Genomic DNA, 25,000 nt, shown 5'->3' with positions numbered 1-25,000 from the left:
ATATAGTAGGGAGTGATTTATTTTTTATTGGTGAATATTTTATTATTATTATATTTCTCATTTTATTCTAACTAATGTTTGACTTTATTGTACAAATGCTGCTGGCATCTCCCTGCACAAAATTTCATGTTCAATTTTACAATTAAACACACATTTCATGGATATGAAGGTCTGTGTCAGTGTGTGCTATGTTTAATTTCATGTGAATTATAATGTTTACATTTATCGGTTGCACATATCGGTTATCGGCATCCCAATTTCATAATAATTGGTATCGGCCCTGAAAAAAAACATATCGGTCGATCCCTAGTGGTAGTATCATGGTTTGGGCCAGGACGGCTTGCCATCAATGATGGAACAATGAATTCTGAATTACACCAGCGAATTCTAAAGGAAAATGTCAGGACATCTGTCCATGAACTGAATCTCAAGAGAAGGTGGGTCATGCAGCAAGACAATGACCCCAAGCACACAAGTCATTCTACCAAAGAATGGTTAAAGAAGAATAAAGTGAATGTTCTGGAATGGCCAAGTCAAAGTCCTGACCTTAATCCAATCAAAATGTTGTAGAAGGACCTGAATCGAGCAGTTCATGTGAGGAAACCCACCAACATCCCAGAGTTGAAGCTGTTCTGTACGGAGGAACGGGCTAAAATTCCTCCAAGCCGGTGTGCAGGACTGATCAACAGTTACCGGAAAACATTTAGTTGCAGTTACTGCTGCACAAGGGGGTCACACCAGATACTGAAAGCAAAGGTTCACATACTTTTGCCACTCACGGATATGTAAAATTGGATAATTTTCCTCAATAAATAAATGACCAAGTATAATATTTTCATCTCATTTATTTAACTGGGTTCTCTTTATCTACTTTTAGGACTTGTGTGAAAATCTGATGAGGTTTTAGGTCATATTTATGCAGAAATACAGAAAAAGAGTTCACAAACTCTCAAGCACCACTGTAAGAAGAATAAAACACTTCCCAGAGCACACCCCCAAGTGTTTTATTCCTTACTTAAAACTGCAGTGCCTGAAATGACCCCACAGCTGGTATTAAAACCAGGTCATGGTGTTGAGGTGCGCTTGCCTGATTGACAAAGGTTAGATGCCAGTCGAGGTGACTGGAAGCTGCTTTGCATGCAACATTAAACGTCTGAAATCAGTAGGCCATGGCTGCACTGTATAAATTTGACAAGCATAACCAGGATTAATGCATGTACTCCAGATACAGCACATATTTATATCCTGTTGCACAACAAACATTTTCACAGCCCAAAAACTGTAGAATTGCGTCCCTGAAGACTACAAACAGACTGGCCTAGCCCATAAAAAAGAAATTTAAAAATAGTGGAACAGGTGTACCTTCAGGCAAAATAGGGACAGGAGTTTTCTAGAAGAACAGTTATATAAGCAGCAGAATGCCCTGGAGGAGAGCTGGACGTGAGTGACATGGAAGGAAAAGCACAAGAACCTAGATTTGTTCTCACACACTTTCAACAGCTTGTTGGTGTTAAAACATTACTTCTTTTAGTAACGTCCTTATCCAAGGTATTACGTGACACTGGATGGATGGATCTCAGTCAAGTCCGTATACAACGTTTTTATAGCTTGCTGAACTCCGAACAGCAAAACAGACTGACTTTACTGGAGGAATTTATGAATGAACAAACAGCATGTTAAGCAAGACAATTCTCCGGTTTTCTTCCAGCTCAAAAACGTGTCGTATATAAAAGACATTTTAAATAAAGTCTCAATCTCATAACAAGTATGACAACTGACAAGCTGCCAAGATTACAAGCAAACACCATTTCCATATTTACAGTCATTTTAAATGAAAACTTGGCAACATTTTAAAAATATATATACATCATGGTTTTCCGCAAAGCGTTTTAGTGTATCGGGCCCGATACGCTTGCTCTGCCTGCCGATACGCTTGGTTGCTTTAGTTAAAATCCAATCCGCTTAGATTTATACGGATACGTTAAATTTCCTACCCATAAGTAACTAGATACATAGGAGAGCAAATAACAGATCCATTTACATATTGATTGATATTTGCGTTAAACAAGCGGTCTTTTTTCCCCCCAATGTTTGTGTTGATTCTGTCAAAGTAATATGTCCACGTGGTATGATGTAAACAAACCGTAATCTGTTGGCTATGTCAAGATCACGTGTTCAAATCGTCCAATAAAAATATCGGAAAAAAAAACGCCAGACATCCCGGAATTTTCCAATTCATTATCAGCGATCTCATTGGCTGCCGATGTTGCCCCCCCACCCCCGCCGGACGGACAAAGCCGACTGATTTTAATCAAAAAAGTTTGACCTAGTCTATTATCATTATGACTTCAATCAAAGATTGGTTGACTTAACGTCAACAAACCCACGTGAGTGATGGCGCACAAAACCAGAAAACTGTCACGACAACGAAAACGTCGTCAATTTTGATCGCGACTAGCTCAAAAAAAGCACTTGCTGGACAATTTGATCCACATCAGCATGGATAACAGCGAGATGGACTATGAGAGGGTTGCCCAACATTGGGCCAAGCAAAAGCCAAGGAGAATTAATCTACTTTAAAAGGAGTAGAAAACTTAATTCATTAGTTTGGGTTTTCAGAAAGATTATGTACTTATAAACACTCTCAGGAAGTGAAGTTGTCCAAATGTGTCAAATACAGCATAATTTCAAATAATAAATCTCAAGCATTTTGGCAGTGTGAGGTCACTGGGATCCATTTAACAAAAGAAGGCTCCAGATTATTATTTTGTTAAAGGCTCACAGTGACATCACACTGCCAAATACGCTTATCATTATTATTCAAAATTATGCTACATTTGACACTTAACACACTCATGAATGTGTTTATAAGTACATAATCTTTCTGTAAACTTAAATGTATGAATTAAGGGCGTATTCACACCTACGTTGGTTGGTCCGGACCAAACGAACCAAATTTCCCTTGGTCCGGACCTTTTGGGTTGGTCTGAATACAAACCACCGAACTCTGGTCCGGACCAAACAAGCGGACCAAGACCGAGCTGCAAGGTCGGACTCGGTCCGGACCAAAGGAACCCTGGTGCGGATCTTTTGGAGGTGTGAAAACAGACCAGACCTAATCTGACAGTTTTACTTTTTTGTACCTCGGGAGCTTCCGTCGTTTGTCGAGCATTATGGGAAACAGAGTCTTGACACTCCACCGCAAAGTGCAAACACTGTTTCGGTTGTCAAGGATCAGTCACCAGTGGTAGGCGAGTACAAAAAATGAGTAGGGGGCAAACGTGGGCCGAGGAAGAAACGTGTACCCTTGTGGATATATGGGCAGATGTCCACATATCTGCTTTTGGAGAGAACACACAAAAATGCCAACGTGTTTGCTGTATTCAGTGAGAAAATGAAGAAGGGGTTCACGCACTCCCCAAAACAATGTCGGCTAAAAGTGAAGAAACTCCGTCAGACCTGCATTAAAATCAGGGACATTCTTTCAAAAAAGTGGCAGTACTAGCGACGCAAAAAAGAAATTCATCTATTGCGTGAAGAGCCAGAACTGTCACAACATGATGTGCGCTCATCAGCGCTATCCTCCGTAGCCGCCTTGCCCTTTGTCGTCGTCGCTGATAAATTACTCATACAACAGCATAGTAATCGCACAATTGTGAAAACAGTAAAAACTGGAAAAAACATAGCTTTGATGACATTAAAAAGAATAACAGCATGGAAAGCCTCCATGACTACTTTTGAACTTAACGCTTTGTGCGCGTGTCGTCTCTGACCAATAGCTGAACGACCTCAGGGCGCGTGGCTTTGTTGACAGATTTTGGTCCGCTTACTAAAATGTACAGTGTGAAAGCGAACCGCACCAAAATGGAAAAAAAAAAAAAACAACAACATTTGGTTCGGACCAAAGCAAGTGAACTATCGAACTATCCTGGTCTGAACACACCCCAAGTTTTCTTTTCCTTTAAATATGTTTTAATCTTAATCTAATCCATTTAATAAAGTGCCAAAATTTAAACTTTACTAGAAAAGCACTCAGAGAGCGCAGACCTCCGCCAAGAATCCTTTAAAAAATTCCGGGATCCAGACGGTGATCACCGCCAAAATTTAATGGATTGTTACTTGTGCCCAGTCACACCTCTGGAAAAAGTTTCAGAGCAATCCATTCATAACTTTTTCCGTAATGTTGCTAACAGACAAACCAACAAACAAACAAACCAACGCTACTGAAAACATAACCTCCTTGGCAGAGATAATAATATGCCGTTGCCTTACTTTTCTTTTCAGTGCATCTTAGTGATACATATATTATGGTAATTGCATCAGAAACATTCTAAATCATTATTATAGTAATACAGCAACTTATTTTAAAGTGGCAGTTCTTAGGTTCAGATCCCTTTGTGATCAACAGGACGTCATGTTGATCGATTCTCTTCATTGGGTTGCATAAGATGGAGCAAACTACTGGTCATATTTTCGCACACGTTTTTGTTACACCACCACTTGACCATACATAATTAAGGGATCCCCGTAGATTTTTAATCTATCATATACCTAAGTAATCTATAACAAAACAGTTTAACTTGCATGTTGAACTTTAAGGTGAAATTTCAAGTGTGTATACATTATTATTTAGGTCAGAAATCATTGAAGCACTGGTAAAATCTATCCTATAATCATGTATCTAAAACCTCACATACCCCTTTTCCACCAAATCAGTTCCAGGGCTGGTTCGGAGCCAGTGCTGGTGCTGGTTCGGAGCCAGTGCTGGTTCACAACTCGTTCAACTTGCGAGCCAGCTGAGAACCAGTTTGCTTTTCCATCGCTAGCGGTGCTAAGAGAAGACTCGTCATTACGTCGCTGTATACGTCAGTTACATCGTTACGTCGCTGTATACGTCAGTTACGTTGCTACGTTTGAATAAACCTTGGCGCGAATATCAAAGCAAAAACAAGACGGAAGAAGCAGCAACAATAATAATAATGGATGACTTCGCGTTTGTACAGCTGCGGCTTCTCGTCGCTTAAAAATGGCGATCTTTCGCGGTCTTATTGTTGTCCGTCTTAACAACTCCGCCCCCCCGCTGACGTAAGCGGTTCTTTCCTCTGGCCCAGCAGAGAGTTGGTGCTAGCCTGGAACTGGTTTTTCTGGCCCCAGAGCCAGTTCTTTGTCAGTGGAAACAGAAAACCCGGTTCCAAACTAAGCACTGGCCCCGAACCAGCCCTGGAACTGATTTGGTGGAAAAGGGGCATCAGAGACCCTGAAAATGCACCCGAGAGCATCTATTTTCAAAAAATTTCCCGGGGGGGGCATGCCCCCGCACCCCCCTAGTTTCACTTCACACCTTTGGCGCTCAATTGTCCATGTATTGTCATGCCAGAATTTAGGGCTTTAATTTTTTTTTTAATGGGGAAAACACTGTTCCAAAATGCTATAAATCCATTTTGATTGTTTTCAGAAAAATGACATTTACCCAGACCCATAAATTTTGCAAATATTTAATTTATCCTGTTATAATAGATAGGTAGTTCAGTCTGAACATTTTCAACAATAATTGACAAATCTAACAATGTTATTGATTATAAATCCAAAGTTAATTGTATATTTTTTTTCAAAATGCTATAAATCCATTCATTTTTTCTTTGTTTTTAAAACAAGAGAACATGCTATAGATATATAATATCAGGAACTTTCATCATACAATTTATAATAAAATCAAATAAATTATATAAACACTTAAATAACATTCATTTATGTTTGCTCTCGTTCATGGTTATCTTTGTTTAAACGATGTCTTCTACCACCTGGTGTAGGTCTTACAGGTTCTTCAGAACCATCAAAAGTATTCACAACCACCATTTGCAAAAGTTATTTGTGCTCAAGAAGCTACACAAGCAAACAAAACTCCTCGCTTCAGGACGCCGCCATGCGGGATGGTGTAGAATGCTGACCGAACTCTGATTGGTCTAGAGGAAATGTCGCACTCAGCCAAAAAACAGGTGTAGCACCTATCGCGTTTTGGAGAGAAACTACAATTTGCAGCACATATAAACAAGGAAATATAGCGATTTGCCATGAAACATTAATGGAGCAGTGAATATGCTTAGTACACAGTAGAATAGCGCAATGAATTTTTTTTTTTTTATTCGGCATTTATTGCATTTTGGAAAAGAGCTCTTCGTGTGTGTGTGTGTGTGTAAGGAACAAAGGAGAATTCTCAATCAGAGACCTACGATAAAACACACGATAGTCGGACCAGTCATAACATGCAGTTTCATTTAGTTGAGCAAACATTTCTTTCATGCTGACAATAAACACGAGAAACACGTTCACCAACACTCCTGTTTGACACCTTCAGAGGGATCACATACAGGGCTCGACACTAACTCTTTAATCCGCTTGTCCAGTCGGATAAGCAGCAAGATTTTCCACTTTTTTTTATATTTTTTTTTAATTTAACTTGTGTGGCTTGATAAGTCTTCTGCTGCTATCTACTGTGCTGCTGCAAACAGGAAATATCCCACAATGGGGAAAATAAAAGGTCTTCTTATCTCATCGTCCTGACCATAACATCCTGTGGACACAATCATGCCACCAGTCTATGACACAACCACAGTTGCATCACGTTCCTTCACCTTCAACCGTTCTATCTGGTGTTTTTTTGTAAGAATGTACGTGTTGTACCAACTTTGTGACTCCTATGAGAATCAATTCTAAAAATGTCCGATCCTGTGGCCAACGAGGCACCTCCCGCTGCATAGGTTCTGCAAGGTATACAGTACATTTTGTTCTCATTTCCATCATACTGCAGCCAGTCAGTCAGTGAGCCACTCTTGAAGGAACTCGTGTCCCCTTTTTTTTTCATATGACTGTTTGGCTTCTGTTTCTCCTTTTATCTTTTTGGAATGGTTGCCTTTTTCACTTTCTTTCGATGAAATGAAACCGAAAGAAAACAAGTTGGACATGATAAGGGTGACAATCACGTTGTGAATGAAAAACCATAAGCGAGTTTGGCACTGTCATAAAATTCCTATGAAATAAATTTACAACCTTTGTGATGGCTAATGTGAACCATACAAAAGAAAAATGTCTGAATGAAATGAAGCTTCACCACAGACATTAGATACTACGCCGTGGGGTGTGTGTTTTAAAACAAACAAACAAACAAACAAACACACGCACCTGCTGTATTCTGCTTCCTCGGAATTTCATAAACAATAACACAACCGGATCACTGAGGGGACTGGACTAGTCTGGTTAGAACTATTGATGTAACTCTTGAATAACTGCTATAAAAATGGTGATTTTCAATAAATATTCAACTTATCCCGTTGGACAGTCGGATGCGGACATAACTTGTCCAGACCAAACATTTCATTGTCCCAGACGGTTGGACTACTGTTAATGTCGAGCCCTGACAAACCCCCACTGTCGAATATAATGCTAAGCATTATTCTGGAATTATCCGAACCCTTTGTCTCATGTACACCCAAGCACAGCAAAATTTCTCCTCTGCACTTAACCCATCTGAAGCAGTAAAAAAAAAAAAAAAAAAAAAACCCGTACACACAAGTGAGCAATGTGCGCACACACATACTCAGCTATGCTACAGTGCCCAGTTGGGGGTTCGATGCCTTGCTCAAGGGCACTTCAGCCATGATACAGAAGGAAGAGGAAGTGCAGTTCATTCACTCAACTCCCCTCATATATTTCCTGCCAGTCCCGCGAATCGAATCGGTGACCCTTTGGGTCCAAGGCTACTTCTCTAACCTTCAGGCCATGGCTGCCCCCTATGACCGAATTAAGACACTTGCTGCATTTTCCATGTAGTCGACAACACAAGTAAGGGTAGTAATCTCACTGGGCTGTGACAGCCTGCGACTAGTTGGAGACACAACAATTGCGATAAAATAGGCGAATTAGCGACAATTTTCACTTGGAATCACACCGAATTGATATTCGCATATTTTATCGCAATTGTTGTCTCTCCAATTAGTCGCAGGCTGTCGCAGCCCAGTGAGATACACTCGCACTTCCTGTCTCACGGAAACTGACTTGAGAAGGGTTTGTGACGGCTTTACGACACCAGCGATGCGTTTGCGGCTATTTTGAGAGAAATTTTGTCGCGCTAATTTTTTGAGCATGTTCAAAATTTCAGCGACGAAGGAGCAACACTTTGCGACTCATGCAAGGAAATTGAGAAGCCCCGCGAATGTTTCAAGACACTTTTGAAACTCTCTCGCGAATGACGTTCGCAATTTGTCACAAGCTGTTGCAGCCCAGTGAGATACTGGCTTAACAGCTAAACAAACAGCTTGTGTCCGATGAAGTTATCATGGAATAGCTACGGCTGTACAATACCTGAAAAACTAAAACAGAGTAAATCTAAAAAACTAGTCAATTCCTCAAAATAAACTACTTCTACACTTGTAAATCTAATAAATAAATTTTATATATATAAACAAACTAATGAAAAGTTCAAAACTATAATAACTGGTGTGCACGTGTGCAGATTGAAAATAACTTCAGAAAATAGGACGTGCAGCATTTAAGCCTCATCTTACTGGTAAACATCTGCTTCTTTGTGTTAATTTACACTTTTATATTACCGTGTTACACCCTATTCAAAATGATCCTAACATGTCTCATTTAAACATATTTGGTGGTTGAAAAAAACAATAAATAAATAAAAACTGTAAAATGGAGCTGAGCATGCATTAGAAAAAACTAATTTTTAGTGCAATTTTACTTTTCAGACAAAAACATACAGCCAAGTGTTAATATGGCTTGATTATTTACTGAAGGTGACAAGAATATTGGTGAATAATAACCGAGACAAAGTCAAATTCACTGAGATTCACTGAGCCCGAGGCAGATAATTGTTTTAGTATAAATACACAGGCGATTAATTTAAAAAAAATAAAATTGTATTCAGGGTCGCACCCTGTAGAAGGATAAAGCGGCTAGAGATAATGAGATGAGATGAGAAAATTGTATTCAAAAAATTTCAATCTTCAAAAGCAGCATGAAAATTGAATGCTCATCACTTAAAATACTGACTCACATAAAATACTTTGCTTTGAAATGCAGAAAATAAATCGCAATTCCACCTTACCTTTGAATAGCTTTAGACCAAACTTTGTAGCATCTTTAGTGCTTTTCGGAACAGCATTTTTTTTCATAATTTGAAATTCTTCCTCACTTACGGTGACAAAGCAATTAGCAGCCATTTTGCAGAGTCGCTCGAGGTGATTATCGAGACAGAACCCAAATTCCTCAGCCAATCAATATGCGATTTCCTATAATCACCTCCATTCTTATACTCAATTTATGCACTATTTTAAAATTAAAATCTAAAGATGTGCCTGTAATTTGCATTCAGCGTGGCTCCTGAGAGGAACTTCTAAAACAAGAGACACCAGTTTTCCCATGACCGTGCTGATTTAAAGATGACATATGACAAAATTAGAACAGATGTGGGGGAGGGGGGGAGGCTCTAATATCACTCCGAGGAAGATCCAGAGGACATGAACTCACTCATAACATGCAGAACATCTGGAGCAATGTATATACAAGCTTCTGAACTGATATTTTGATAGCTTCCACTATTTAACATACCCTAACAAGTTTTTTCATTGCTTATTACCTACTCTGCAAAACCTTGTACACAGCAAGTACATACATCTGAGTGCAAAGGTTTGCACACCCTTTCAAAAAATATATAGTTTACCTAAGTTCACTTTAAAAAAAAAAAAAAAAAGTATTAACTCTCACAAATAGCACGGTTTTGCAGTTTATATTAGATACTCAAGGGTTCCCGCTGACGCTAGTCACGCTAGTTATTGATGAACATAATCCATTAGTGACAAAAAGAAAATTACTAGCAGTCATCACAGTGACTAATGTATTTGTCGTCATTATCAGAGGTCATCTTTTCTAGAAATCCCTCCACAAACTCCCATGTTTGCTGAAATCCAACCGCAATGAAAAGACGGCAGGAAGTCAGAGTGTAAACAATGAGCACGTGCTTGTGACCAAAAAAAAAAAAAAAATCGACGACACACAATGACCAAAAGAGCACCAAGCTTTTGACCAATATCAGTGCGTCTTAATCGGCCTGGCGTGGTGATGTAATTATCTCTGCGAGAACCAAACAATGGTGCAGTCTAAGCTGAAGAAGTTTTTTTTAGGCGAGCTTCTTCAAGCACTGAAGATGATTTAAGGGCTGAAACAGCCATGGGGTAGGCACACTCAGAGCCCCTATCGTCCCTGACCACATCAATAATACAGGGATCGGTTTAAAAAAAAAAAGTGAAAGTGATGTTAGCTGGCAAGCAATTGAAGGGAGCCATGTTTCAGGGGGCATGACATCTTGAGTCCCCGTGACTGACTAACGGTATGATGTAAAACACCGTCATTTTGTGTTCGGTTTGTATTGTCAAGCCGGAAAGTCTGCACACCCCTTTCACCTCCACCACATTTTATTACGTTACAGACTTATTCCACAATAGATTGAGAGTTTTTTTGTCACAAAATAGCCCATAATGACAAAGTGAAAGCAGCTTTTTAGACATTTGTGCTAATTTGTTAAAAATCAAAATGTAAAAGATATGTACACAAGTGTGCACACTAGGGTTGGGCGGTATTACGGTAAGAAGGTATCCCGAGGTATCCAAAAGTACCAACGGTATCGGTCTCATTACCGTCATTTTAAAAATATATATAATATCTAAATAAATATGGAGTACATAAACACCCTGATACTAATAGACCCACATCTATGCCAAACGAAATAGCAGATTCATTTGCTTCATATTATAAAAAGCTATACCAAGGACAGGAATTAGCAGGAAGAAATGAGAAGATATCAAATCTTTTTCATTTAATCAATTTGAACAAACTATCACATGAGGAGGCCCAGATGCTGTGTTCACCCATAGCTGCAGAGGAAATAATAGCAAATATTAAAAGGTTAAAGAATAATAGATCTCCAGGGGTAGACGGCTTCCCGGGGGAATACTATAAAATTTTTGTTAATGAGTTAGCTCCAATCCTATGTCAGGTATATAATTATGCACTGGACAAAGGAGATCCCCCAAAATCCTGGTCAGAGGCAATTATTACTGTTATACATAAAGAGGGGAAAGACCCCACTCAATGTATGAGCTATCGGCCTATAAGTTTGCTCTGTCAGGATCTAAAAATCTTGACCTATATCCTGGCTAACAGAATACAAAGATATATTAAGAAACTAATTAAGCCAGATCAAACAGGGTTCATTACCGGACGCCAGGGCACCAATAATGTAAGAAGAGCTCTAAATCTACAAAGTATTGCTGCTGACAGAGAAATTCCATCAATGCTTCTCAGCTTAGATGCTGAGAAAGCTTTTGATAGGTTGGATTGGACATTTTTAGAACAGACACTGACACACATGGGTTTTAATCAAACATTTCTTAGCTGGATTAAAGTGTTCTATACGAACCCGAGATCGAGAGTTAGAGTTAATGGCCAATGTTCTGAATTTTTTGAGCTGGGAAGGGGGACTAGGCAAGGGGACTCACTCTCACCAGTACTATTCGCTCTTAGTATCGAACCCTTAGCCGAATTAATTAGAAGTAATCCCCATATACAAGGAATAAGAGATGAGGGTGGTAATCAACATAAGATAGCTTTATATGCTGATGATCTATTATTATTTATTGAAAACCCTATCACCTCAATTCCGTCTCTTTTACAAAATCTCAGTGAATATAGTCAAGTGTCTGGTTATAAAATAAACTGCTCCAAGTCGGAAGCAATGATGATCTCTGGGACTTGGCCTAGCCAGCTGGATGATACAGTGTCCTTTCGTCAATCTAAACAGGGCTTTAAATATCTAGGGGTCACACTCACTCCCCAAATAACACGATTGTATCAGGCAAATTATAAAAAAATATTTGACACAATGAGAGATGATCTGGTGAGGTGGGATGTGCTGCCCCTGTCTCTACTGGGTAGGGTGGAGGCTGTTCAAATGAGTCTCCTGCCAAGACTTTTATTCTTGTTTCAGTCTCTTCCAATCAGGATTCCGACATCAGCTTTTAATATGTTAGACAGGCTTATATCTAAATTTATATGGCAGAATAGGAGACCAAGAGTGAGACTTAAAACACTTACTCTCGGGAAGGATAGGGGTGGCCTTGGCCTCCCTAATATAAAACACTACTACTGGGCAGCGCAATTAAATGCGATAGTAGCCTGGATTAGTATGGACACAGAGACAGGATGGGTTGATATAGAACAAAATTCACTACCAGGCATACCTTTATCTGTTTTGGCTTTCCTTAGTAAGCAGTCTCAAAAGAAGGTAACAATTAAGAATATATGGGTGAAACACACTTTAAATGTGTGGTTGACAGTTCAAAAGAGAATTAGGGGGACAGATGCCCTTTCGAGGGCCATGCAAATAGTTGGAAACCCAGAATTTCCACCTTCAATTACTGATATCACTTTTAAGAGATGGGCACAAATAGACTTAAAGATTATTGATCAATTATTTTGTGATAATATTTTACAGCCATTTTCATATTTCCAGGATAAATTCTTATTAGCCCAAACTGATATGTTTAGGTATTTTCAGATTAGGCATTACATTATGAACCATAAAGATTGGAATACAATTAAAAATACTCCAACAAACATGGAAAAATACTTCATTAATATAATCAAACATAAGTCACCTACCAAAAATCATGTCTCTCATATTTATCGAAACTTGATGTTGGACATACCAGGTAATACTTTTTACATTAAAAGGAAATGGGAGCTAGAACTAAACATCGTGATTGAGGACGATGAATGGGAAAAAATATGTATGAGATGTCACAAGGGCATTAATAGTAACATGTGGAAGGAGTTTGATTGGAAGATGAAGACAAGATTCTTTAAGACACCCCTGGTGGTTTCAACATTTATAAATGATCCTGATGTAATGAACTGCTGGAGGGAGTGTGGAAAGGTCGGAGACCATTCACATATATTCTGGGATTGCCCAGAGATCATTTTTTTCTGGCAGGGCATAAAGAATGAGATAGATAAAATTTTGGACATTGACTTATCATTTAACCCAAGTCAATTCCTACTCGATCGGACTCCTGAAAACATGTACACTAAAGACCAACAGTATTTGTTGCATATACTATTGATGACAGCAAGAAAAATAGTGACATTAAATTGGAGGAAACCACAGCCACCTACAGTGACTCAGTGGAAACAGAAGCTGAGGGAGGTGTATGAAATGGAGGCTTTGTCTGCTCAACTACAATTGAGGTCTGATGTCTTTTTGAGGAGATGGTCACCTGTAGTAGATTACCTCTTTACTTGAGAGAAAACCCAAATTATGTGCCTTGATGTTTTTGTTTTTTTTTGCTCTCTGAATGCTGCAGGGTCAAATATGTTTGTTATTTACACTGCTAGGCTTATTATATAGTCTTGTCAAGGAATTTCATGTTCTGTACTGTGTTGTTTAATAAAAAATTAAAGTTCAAAAAAAAAAAATATGGAGTACATGAGGTCATAATATAAAATAATAAATTGAAGATCATCCTGAATAACTGTGTGATCGTATTTTCACTAATTCTATCAATTTCCTAAAGAAGTTCTCATCGCGTGCAGGGTTGTTTATGTCGTTACCATGGCAACCCTGCGTGACTGAGACCGGGGGTGTCATGGCTCAGATGGCTAAGGCACCGTACCATAAATCCGGGGACCCGGGTTCGATTCCGACCCGAGGTTATTTCCCGATCCCATCTCTCTCTCCCCCGCTCATTTCCTGTCTCTCTATACTGTCCTATCTTAAAAAAAAAAAAAAAAAAAAAGAGACTGAGACCGCGGTTGAAAGATGGCAAGTCAAGATAACGAGTTAGTGGCAAAAAAAAAATAATACAACATCGGCAGTGTGGCAGTACTTTGGTTTCAAACCAAACGAAAAATCTAATATGTCCCCTAAGGCACACCATAGCCTGGGGTACTCCACTTCCACAAGATCTCTCCAATGAGTTGTGTTTTGAGTAGGTTACATGAGTAACAACAAGGTAAAATAATATAACGTATGACATTTGGGATGTGGGTAATAAACGTTTGAAATGTCATCTACTGAAGAAACGGAAGAAAACATCGTAGCGTAAACGGTTAGGTTTCTGGTGGGAATTAGCAATGCGCTTGCTATCTTTGTTGGGTGTGTTAAACCGTATGGATTTAAGTGGAATAATTGTAAGGAGTTATGTGATCAAGACAACGTTTTAAGCAAGGTAAGGCCATTTGATTATTAATTTCCCCGCCATGGCATGACGTGGGCCCATATGATTTTGCCTTGTGCAGCTATCACACATTTGAATTAGGTTCGCCTCATTTGCGCTGAAGAATATGGTTTATCGCGCAGTCTAAACGGACTTGGGTGTTGGTTGATTCTTTTTCTTTTCTTTTTTTTATTTCCCATGCTTGAAAGGGTATGATCCTGCTCATCGTGTACTTTTTTTTTTGATGGAGTAGGTGAAAGTGCGCTGCAAATGGCGTTTCAACGCAGACGTGTAAACGACAGTTGAATGCTATTTTCAAGATGAAGGAAGAGTTGCGTGATGCTTTGAAACATCTCTTAATCCATTCATCAATGCACGAAATTCGCTTTGCTGCTTAATCCATACCACAATGCACACAATTCGCTATGCTGCTTTTAAATAGTACATTTGAGGCATAGGCGCACGTTACACAGTAGGCCGAAACAAAATATTTTTTTCTCTGTAATACCGTATACCCCGGGAAAACACAGACAGTTTAAAGGTATCAAAATTTGGATACCGCCCAACCCTAGTGCACACCCTTTGACAGGACACCCAAAAGCGAGCTGAGGTGCATTTTGTTTCCACTGATACTGCTTGAGACATTTCTACAACTTAATTGGAGTCCACCTGTGGTAAATTCAATTGATTGGACGTGATTGGGGATTGCCAACACCTGCCTATATAAAAGGTCCCACAGTTGACAGTGCATGTCAGAGCAAACTCCAAGCCATGGGGTCAAAGGAATTATCTGCAGATCTCAGAAACAGGATTGTGTCGAGGCACAGATCTGGAGAAAGGCACAGAAAAATTACAGAAGATTTACAGTGGCCACAATCATTCGTAAATGGAAGTAGTTTAGAACCACCAAGAATCCTCCTAGACCTGGCCACCCGGCCAAACTGAGCAATCGGGGAAGACAGGCCTTGGCCAGGGAGGTGAGCAGGAACCCAAGAGTCACTCTGACAGAGCTCCAGTGTATCCTTGTGGAGATGGGAGAACCTTTCAGAAGCTCAATCATCCAGGCAGCACTCCACAAATCAGGTCTTTATGGTAGAGTGGCCAGATGGAAACCACTCCTTAGTAAAAAGGCACATGACAGCCGGCTTGGAGTTTTCCAAAAGGCACCTAAAGGACTCTCAAACCATGAGAAACAAGATTCTCTGGTCTGATGAAACCAAAATTGAACTTTTTGGCCTGAATACCAAGTGTCACGTCTGGAGGAAACCAGGCACCGCTCATCACCTGGCTAATGCCATCCCTACAGTGAAGCATGGCGGTGGCAGCATCATGATGTGGGGATGTTTTTCAGCAGCGAGAACGGGGCGACTAGTCCTGATAGAAGGAAAGATGAATGCAGCTAAGTACACAGATCCTTAAAGAAAACCTGCTCCAGAGCGCGCTGGACCTCAGACTTGGGCGAAGCTTTACCTTCCAACATGACAACGACCCGAAACACACCGCCAAAAGAACAAAGGAGTGGCTTCGGAGAAAGTCTGCGAATGTCCTTGAGTGGCCCAGCCAGAGCCCAGACCTGAATCCAATTGAACATCTGTGGAAGGATCTGAAAATGGCTGTGTACCGATGCTCCCCATCCAACCTGACAGAGCTTGCAAAGATATGCCAAAAGGAATGGGCAAAAATGTCCAGAAACAAGTGTGCCAAGCTCATAGCTCCTTTCCCAAGATGCCCTGAAGCTGTAATTGCTGCCAAAGGTGTATCAACCAAATAACCTATTTTTGTCAGTAAAGTAAAATGGCATATTTTTTAAAAACCTGCTTTCCCTTTGTCATTATGGGCCATTTTGTGATGACAAAATGAACTCAATCTACTGTAGAATAAGTCAAGTTTATTTATATAGCACTTTTCATACACAAGGTAAATTCAAGGTGCTTTACAAAAACAATCATTGAACAAGACAAGATATTTATAGCACAAGTTTCATAAAGAGCATAGGTTAAAAGCAGTTAAAAACAATTAAAAGCAGTTAAAAGCACAAGTAAACATAAGTCTTTAGCTTGATTTTGAAAATGGACAAGGTGGGGGCAGATCTGAGGTCTTCTGGGAGTTTATTCCAGCTAAGGGCCTCTGCATGCTCTTGCGACAAGGCTTTCGTAGATAGCTTTTCGCAGACAGTTGTAATTTATCGTTGAGCGGGGAGTAATAGGCGTGCACGATGTTATTCACCGCCACAACGCAAGGGGGCGCGAAATCGCTAGGAGTAGTTGGTGGGTGTGGTTAGTGGAGTGTTTATCCTCCGGTTACTCATAATGACTAGAACTGGAGTCGTATAGATGTACGCACTTCCTCGATCAACCGCTCTTCGTGCTGTTCCATCTTCGCTCGTGTTTTTAAAAATGCCGGTCGTGAAAACAAAACAAACTGGGAAAGTAGGGAAACGGAAGTGCGTGTACAGCGGATGTAGAGTGGAACAATCAGAGCCCTCTTGTCTGCGAGGCTTCTGCGGTGGTCACAATTTTTGGGAGGTGCGCGCAGAGCGTCTGCGAAGGTGGGGGGGCTACGCAGACGCCATCTGCGAGGACTGGGTTGTCAGCATAAATTGGCCTTAAGGGTGGCATGATACCAGAAAGCGGCTGCACCATGTTTTGTTTTGATCCTTGGAACAATTAGCAGGCCAGTCCCTGATGACCTAAGGGGTCTAGATGGTTCGTATTCAAGAAGCATTTCGGTGATGTATTTTGGGCCTAAACCATTTAGCGATTTATACACTATTAGAAGGATTTTAAAGTCTATTCTGTAATATACTGGAAGTCAATGTAGGGATTTAAGAGTAATGTGTTCAACTTTTTTTGTTCTAGTTAAGATTCTGGCAGCGGCATTCTGAATGAGCTGCAATTGTTGAACAACTTTTTTAGGGAGACCTTTAGAGAGGCTATTGCAGCAGTCTAACCTGCTAGAGATAAAAGCATGAATTAATTTCTCTAGGTCTTGTTTTGACAAAGCCTCTAAGGCTTGCTATATTTTTTAGATGAAAAAAAGGCAGATTTTCTAATAAGTTTAATGTAGCCGTTAAAGTTCAGATCAGAGTCAATAGTAATGCCAAGACTTTTTACTTGATCTTTAGGCTGCAGTGATAGGGATTGAAGATGAGCGATGACCTTACGCCTTTCTTCTTCTGTATCAAAAACAATTATCTCTGTTTTGTCTTTATTAAGTTGAAGAAAGTTTTGGCACATCCAGTCATTAATTGGCTCAATGCACTGGCATAATGTATCTATGGGGGTATAGTCGTCTGATGAGAGGGCTATGTAGAGTTGAGTGTCGTCTGCATAGTTATGGTAAGCTATTTTATTTTTTTGCATAATTAAGCCTAGTGGAAGCATATAGAGGTTAAATAAAACAGGACCCAAGATTGAACCTTGGGGAACCCCACAAGTCATGTTAATTTGTTCCGAAGAGTAGTTTCCAATGGAAACAAAGTAATTCCTGTCTTTCAGATAGGAACTGAACCACTCTAGGACAGTGCCTGAAAGGCCAACCCAGTTTTCTAATCTGTCTAATAAGATGTCATGGTCAACAGTGTCGAAAGCAGCACTAAGGTCGAGTAGCACTAGGATCGAGATCTTACCTGAATCAGTATTCATTCGAATATCATTTATGACTTTAATTAGCGCGGTTTCAGTACTGTGATGGGGTCGGAAGCCTGACTGGAAAGGATCATGGAGCTTGTTAGAGATTAAAAAATCGTTTAGTTGTTTGTAGACAATTTTTTCGAGTATTTTACTTATAAAGGGAAGATTAGATATAGGTCTGTAATTGCTAATTATGGAGGGGTCAAGGCTAGGCTTTTTTAGTAGGGGCTTAACTACTGCAGTTTTCAGAGATTCAGGAAAAGTACCTGTAAGAAGAGAAGTATTAACAATTTGCAGTAGATCGGACACCAGGCAGCTATAGACATTTTTTAGAAAGCTTGTTGGTAGGATGTCAAGGCAGCATGATGTAGACTTGAGGCCTTGTACAGTTTCTTCTAAGATTTTATGGTCAGTAGCATTAAACTGAATCATATTTGTTGAGCACCATTTCCATGATAGCAGAGGAGGCTTAGGGCCTCTGCATGCTCTTGCGACAAGGCTTTTGCAGATAGCTTTTCGCAGACAGTTGTAATTTATCGTTGAGCGGGGAGTAATAGGCGTGCACGATATTCACCGCCACAACGCAAGGGGGCGCGAAGTCGCTAGGAGTAGTTGGTGGGTGTGGTTAGTGGAGTGTTTATCCTCCGGTTACTTATAATGACTAGAACTGGAGTCGTATAGATGTACGTACTTCCTCGATCAACCACTCTTCGTGCTGCTCCATCTTCGCTCGTGTTTTTAAAAATGGCGGTCGTGTAAACAAACCAAACCGGGAAAGTAGGGAAGCGGAAGTGCGTGTACAGCAGATGTAGAGTGGAACAATCAGAGCCCTCTTGTCTGCAAGGGTGTCTGCGGTGGTCACAATTTTTGGGAGGTGCGCGCAGAGCGTCTGCGGGGGGGGGGGGGGGGGGGGGGGGGCGGCTTCGCAGACACCATCTGCGAGGACTGGGTTGTCAGCATAAATTGGCCTTTATCTCTTTTTGAAGCAGAAGCACTGATAGTTAGTCTAATGTTTTTAATTTTATCACTAAAAAAGGTCGCAAATTCGTTGCATTTGACAGTGGACAGATGATCAGGGACAATTTGTGGAGGGGGTTTTGTCAACTTAAAAGAAGAGTGCAAGCGTCATTAACATTTTTGATGATATCGGGGAAAAAAAAAAAGATTGCCTAGAGTTTTTCAGTTCCTGATTGTAGAGTTGAAGACTTGTTTTATAGATTTGGTAATGGATATGAAGTTTAGTTTTACGCCACTTGCGTTCAGCCTTCCTACATTTTTTTTTTTTTTTTAGTTTTAACAGAGGGAGCATTTCTCCAAGGTGCTTTTTTTCTTTCCAGATATTAGCTTAATTCTAGCAGGGGCTACAGTATCAATAGCCTTGAGGGTTTTAGAATAAGTCTGTAACGTAATAAAACGTCGAGAAGGTGAAAGGGGTGTGCAGACTTCCCGGCTTGACCGTAAACAGACGGGAAATTCGGATTCCTTCACTGCTGGTTGTCCCGAGACTCTTTGACTCTATTCGATTGTAAATCAAGTCGCGTGTTGAAGTAAAGGCTAAAGAGAGTCCTAATAGCTCTTTTGAATAATTCCTTGCTAAAATAAAGTAAGCTCAAACTAAAGAGGATTAATTTTAGCTTGATGGTGCACAAGGCCCCCAAAATCAAATCTCTCATAAAAGGCTGGAGTGGAGCCCAATTTTTATACACATGCACGTGTGTGTAATCGAGAGGCTGAGTTGCATCTGTAGAAATATTTATATTGTGCCAGTTTGACCAGTAACTAAGAAAAAAAAAGGAAACAAAAAAGAGAACACTTCCTTGACTTTAAGAGGAAAAAAAATACATTTTTCTCAGCACCCAGGGGCAACTCTTGGGTGCTATAATGAACATCTGTAAAAATCTTACACGTTTTTGTCCAGTTTTTCTGAAGGGTGTGTAACCTTTTGCACTGACCATTATATCTAGTCCAGTTAATGAGCAATTCCAGCGTTATGGACGTGACACTTGAACTCAAAATGGCAACAAATGACCCAGTGCATGTTTTATTGTCTCCCAGTATTTAAACAGGTGTTGCATATTTTAAGGCTGTACCATACTGGAGAAGTGATAGAACAAGAACAATTCCCATAGTACATCTAGGGCATGCCAGAAAATGCCAATAAAAGATGCGTTATGGATGTGACAGAAAAAGTATCACTTTTCTTGGGTGACTGTACATTTTTATCAAACTCTGAAATTGTAAACCTAATGTCGAAATGGAGATATCTGTTTGATAGAGGGGTCCAAGGTGAATATTAAAAAAATCTTTGTTTAAAATATTTTGTATTTCATGCAGAGTTCTGGAAGGAAAAGTCAGCGTTATGGATGTGACGAAATTCCGTTATGGATGTGACGCGTCTGAAATAGACATGGCATATGTTTAGAAAATCAGCAATTTAACCACCATAACCCTTTGAAAAACTCTCTAAATATCAGCTAAAACTATCAAAGTTCTTAAATAATATTTAGGATGGCTATTGTTTTGCTGTTTTGTGGATTTTAGCATACATTTCTGTGGCTTGTGGGAATAATATAGAATTGTACATGATCAAAGTTGATTTTAGCTTGGGTTTTACATTATAAGAAAGAAAGACTGACAGTGACATATTAGGTTGGTTACAAATTGGTTCAACTTATTCACATCTGTAAAATACAGGCCTAGGTGATATCTCTGGGAGTGGTTTTGATGTATTACATGTTGCTTTATTTTTGCATGGTGAGGTTGACATTTACATGGAATTGCCCTAATAAGCAAAATTCCAATAATTATGAAAATGCATCAGAAAATAAGGGTCATGCATCAGACCTTTGGCTATAGTTGCCTTAATAAAACTGAAAGTAGCAGCTAAGCTGATTAATTATTCTTATAATCAATCTGTCTGAAGATAGATATTTAACTTAAATGTGTATTTAAAAAACAAAACAAAAAAAGAAGTCCTTCAACGCTGCTTTAGCTAACTGTGATGTTGCCAGAAACATGCTAACTTCGTTAGCCGAACAGGCGACATTAACTAAATTATTTATTATAATAATAATAATTATTATTACCTGTCCAACATTTGCTGCATCGCAACGGCGTTCTCGTCGGCCATATCTTGTGCTCTGTGGCCTTCAAAACCACACAGGAATCAAGAGTTATTACAAATTGTTTGCTAATTAGCGGAAGCTAAGCTAAGCTAAAGCCAGGCCTTCAGGAGAACGGCAAGCCCGAGCTCACCTCACTGCGCTGTAGCAGTTATGCTAGCGACAAGCTAACTAACTAGCTGCGATACAACACTAAGCTAAGTTATTACACAACAACCTCTTAACTCACGCTAACACTACTCTCCTGCTCACAAATCGCGTTCTCACACCATAACACTAACACCTCACACGTTATCGCGTCAGCGTGACCGCTTGACTCCATTTACGACTCCTAACTGCGCGCTAACAACGAGACGCACAGCGCATGCGCGAACAGAATCACAACACTGGCGTGTGAGAGAAGCCCGGCGCGCTACGTATTCTGGGATATGTAGTCTGAATGTCTAATCTTATGTCGCTAAAACATCAAATTTGGGTTATCTTTTAACACCAGAGAAAGCAGGCGGGCCCCAGTTGGAGACTACATGGGAAAGAGAAGAGATATGAAGATACACATATGGCTACAAAACACTTCGTATTGCGGTAAGAAACTTGTCAGGGTTTTTTTTTTTTTTTTAGCAGCATTATTCGAGTAATCTATAGATTCAAATATGCACATTCATCATTTATGTCTTAAATTCAAGGACGCTATGAATTTATATATATATATATTTATATATATATATATATATATATATATATATATATAAAACATTCGACTAGCTCTAATGTTAAATATTCAATAATCTATGGCGTTTTAATAGGCTTTTTGTATGGGTTTAGTATCCGTTTTGAATGATAGTGAGTCGTAATTTTGCTATCATCACTTTTATGTTTAGAATAATGAGCCATTCGTGAACTAAACATCTATTTAGATTTAAATGCATACACTGAATTGTGGCATCATGTATTTTTATGCATTATGGCAATAATAATACCGAGAGTGGCTATTAATAGTATTTCTTTAATTAAAAAAAAAAAAAGTTGTAGTCTGTGTTTACTCTTCTGGTTAAGTTACAGAGAAAGGAGGTACTACATTTCCCGTCATGCTCCTGTGCTCCGTCCATGCGTCGCAGTCAATCAGCTGTTGAGGCAACTGCTGACTCGACCTCGCTGTGGAAAGGTAGAGTTAGGTTTGTGGTTATCCCTAGCCAGACGAGGCAAACAGAACTAGCTTTATACTGTGTACAGAATCCAAAAAAGGTGAACGACAAGGTAAAGTGTGCTTTGTGTAGTTTGCAAGCGCAGTAGTAGTACTGATGATCATCATCATCATCATAATAATAATAAAGGCATGCATGTATTTGTAGCATATGTTTGTGTGTCGGTGCAGGATTAGTGAAGCAGGATGCATGGCTTTCCCCTTCCACAGTAACTATATACGTGTCTATGAAACATTTGGAGAGGCAGAAGCTTTGACGCATAGGCCATGCACTTTTGTAGCTCAGAAAGTGTGTGCTGTAGTCCATACTTTCCTCTGCCTGGGTGTATTGATCACTCTGTTGACCTTGAATGGGCGGTTCTTCTGCAGCAACGTGAATCCAAGGATTAACTGCATGCAGCTGCCTCGTCCATCCTTACATTACATGAAAAGTGAATCATTTCTAGAAGTTAAAAATCAACCTTTTCTCATATTTAAAGTCCACTGTGCTGTCAGCGGTGCACCTTGTGTCTCTTGGGCTAGATCTAAAATTGTCGCATAGAGCACTACTTGGCCTACCTACTTGATCTTCTTACAGTCGTATTTTAATCTACACATTAATATCACATAATAATCGATAGCGTACTTTTCTATTTTGGCTGAGCCAAGTGCTTCAGGTTATTTTGGTCAGCCATCTGCTGCAGCAGTATCATATGAGATAAAAATAAAACCCTTCATTATTTTCTCTCGGGGGAGGGAAAGATATTAAACTCGAAGCTACATATCCTTCTCACTCAGGTGGGACCTATGAGCGTACACCTATGTTTTCGTATCTTTTTATTTAGTATATCATGTAAAAGGTTAAAGTTTATGTAAGCTTGAAAACTTTTAAATGACTCTTTAACCGTGTTTCCAGGTACAAGATGCATATTAAGGGGCAAGTATTCGTTTCAACAACACTAACTCTTCGACAGATATTACCCCAAGAGATGGTTTTATTTTTTTTTTCCCCCCAGTGTCACATCTGATTAAAACTCAGTCAGGATCTTAGAATCGACAAGCATACAAGGTAACTTAGCTGCAGATATCTGCATTAAACCAAACTACAATTAAATAATCTCTTGCTTTTTAAATAGAGGGTGTCTGAGAAGTCAGGAGCCTATGGGAATATGTTTGTTTGAATAAATATGTTGACCCGAATATCCATTCAGCTTATCCTACTGAGGGTTGTGGGTGAGCTGGAGCCAATCCCAGCTGACTCTGGCAAAGAGAACGGGTACACCCTGGACCGGTCACCGGCCTATTGCAGGGCTAACGCGGAGAAACAGACAGCCGTTCACACTCGTGCCCGTGAGCATTGTAGGGTAGCCAGTTGACCAAATCTGCAAGTCTTTGGACTGTAAGAGGAAACAGGAGCACCCAGAGGAAACCCATGCAGGTATGGTGAGAAAATACAACCTCCACACGGAAACGCCTCTGTTGGTTGGCAGGTTTGAACTTGGAACCTGCTTGCCCTGACGCAACAGTGCTAACCATTGCACCGCCACTACCCTGTTGATGCGAGCAGAAAACATGATACAGCGGCTGTGAAAACGCATACAGTGTAAGCGTGAATATATGGAGCATATGCTGTAAATAATAAATGAGATTAAATACATGTGCTTTTACTCTCATTGGTTCCTGTTTCTACAGACACCCTGGAAAATGACGAGTCATTTGTGGATGTTTTAAGTGATATCACCAGATTTATTTTTTTCCCCTGCAACAAAAGCACGATCCAAGGAAATGATTAATACTTTACATGATTTATTGAGATCATGTGTGAAGCTTTGCTTATTTAATCCATCCATTATCTCTAGCCGCTTATCCTGTCCTACAGGGTCGCAGGCAAGCTGGAGCCTATCCCAGCTGACTATGGGCGAGAGGCGGGGTACACCCTGGACAAGTCACCAGGTTATCACAGGGCTGACACAGAGAGACAAACAACCACTCACATTCACACCTACGGTCAATTTAGAGTCACCAATTAGCCTAACCTGCATGTCTTTGGACTGTGGGGGAAACCGGAGGAAACCCATGCGGACATGGGGAGAACATGCAAACTCCACACAGAAAGGGCCTTGTTGGCTGCTGGGCTCGAACCCAGGACCTTCTTGCTGCGAGGCGACAGTGCTAACCACTACACCACCGTGCTGCCCTGCTTATTTAACCCCTTCAGTGCCCTTGGACGAGTCACGTACGTCATGAAATCTTTTACCGCTGTGCCTTATGACATACGCTACTCATCATAAACACCACCTTTTATGTACCTTACATGGCACATTACCGCAAGTTGGCCTTGTGGTTAGTGTTTCCGCCTCTCAATCGGGAGATCTATTCACGGTCGGGTCATACCAAAGACCATCATAAAAATGGTACCCAGTTACTTGGAATACATGGACCCTTGGTGCACGTTGTGTTTTCAAGTATTAGTAATTCATGTTTATGGACAGGTTCTCATTGACAAGACCCGTTGTCTTGTTTTTGAAGCTGTTTTTGATTACTAAAGTTATTTTTTACTCTACAACAGTGTTTTGGGGGGGGGGGGGGGGGGTTGTGTGATTTTTCTATACAAATATTAAAAATATCAAGTTCTGAACAAGTTAGAGAAAGATGATCAAAATATCCCAATTTTGACCTATTTTTGTCTCTATTTCTGGCCCAATGGGAATGTGGATGAGAGTGTAGTGAAGATGCAAGGAGTAGACATAAAGAAAGTTGGTGAATTCAAGTACCTGGGGTCAACTGTGC

The 25,000-nt window shown here is 40.0% G+C and overlaps 2 protein-coding genes across 3 annotated transcripts in view; one reads left to right on the top strand and one right to left on the bottom strand.

Annotated features, from left to right (window-relative positions):
• marchf5 (membrane-associated ring finger (C3HC4) 5) overlaps positions 1–21,429 on the bottom strand; it is a 92,925-nt gene extending 71,496 nt beyond the window's left edge. Inside the window, exon 1 of the mRNA XM_060926244.1 lies at positions 20,995–21,429. Coding sequence (XP_060782227.1) covers positions 20,995–21,038 — 44 coding nt within the window. The 5' untranslated portion in view covers positions 21,039–21,429. The remainder of the gene's footprint in view (positions 1–20,994) is intronic.
• Positions 21,430–21,539: 110 nt separating this feature from the next.
• Positions 21,540–25,000, top strand: part of cpeb3 (cytoplasmic polyadenylation element binding protein 3) — a 96,262-nt gene continuing 92,801 nt past the window's right edge. Inside the window, exon 1 of one of the 2 annotated variants that reach the window (XM_060926241.1) lies at positions 21,540–21,612. In XM_060926241.1, coding sequence (XP_060782224.1) covers positions 21,555–21,612 — 58 coding nt within the window. In that variant the 5' untranslated portion in view covers positions 21,540–21,554. Of the gene's footprint in view, positions 21,613–22,245; positions 22,285–25,000 lie in introns of those variants that run through there. The other variant, XM_060926243.1, reaches the window with a different exon arrangement.

This window comes from Neoarius graeffei, chromosome 7 (assembly GCF_027579695.1).
Source record: "Neoarius graeffei isolate fNeoGra1 chromosome 7, fNeoGra1.pri, whole genome shotgun sequence".
Lineage (NCBI taxonomy): Eukaryota > Metazoa > Chordata > Actinopteri > Siluriformes > Ariidae > Neoarius > Neoarius graeffei.
Note: the sequence above shows the minus strand (reverse complement) of the source record. Positions and strands in the feature narration are given on the sequence as shown.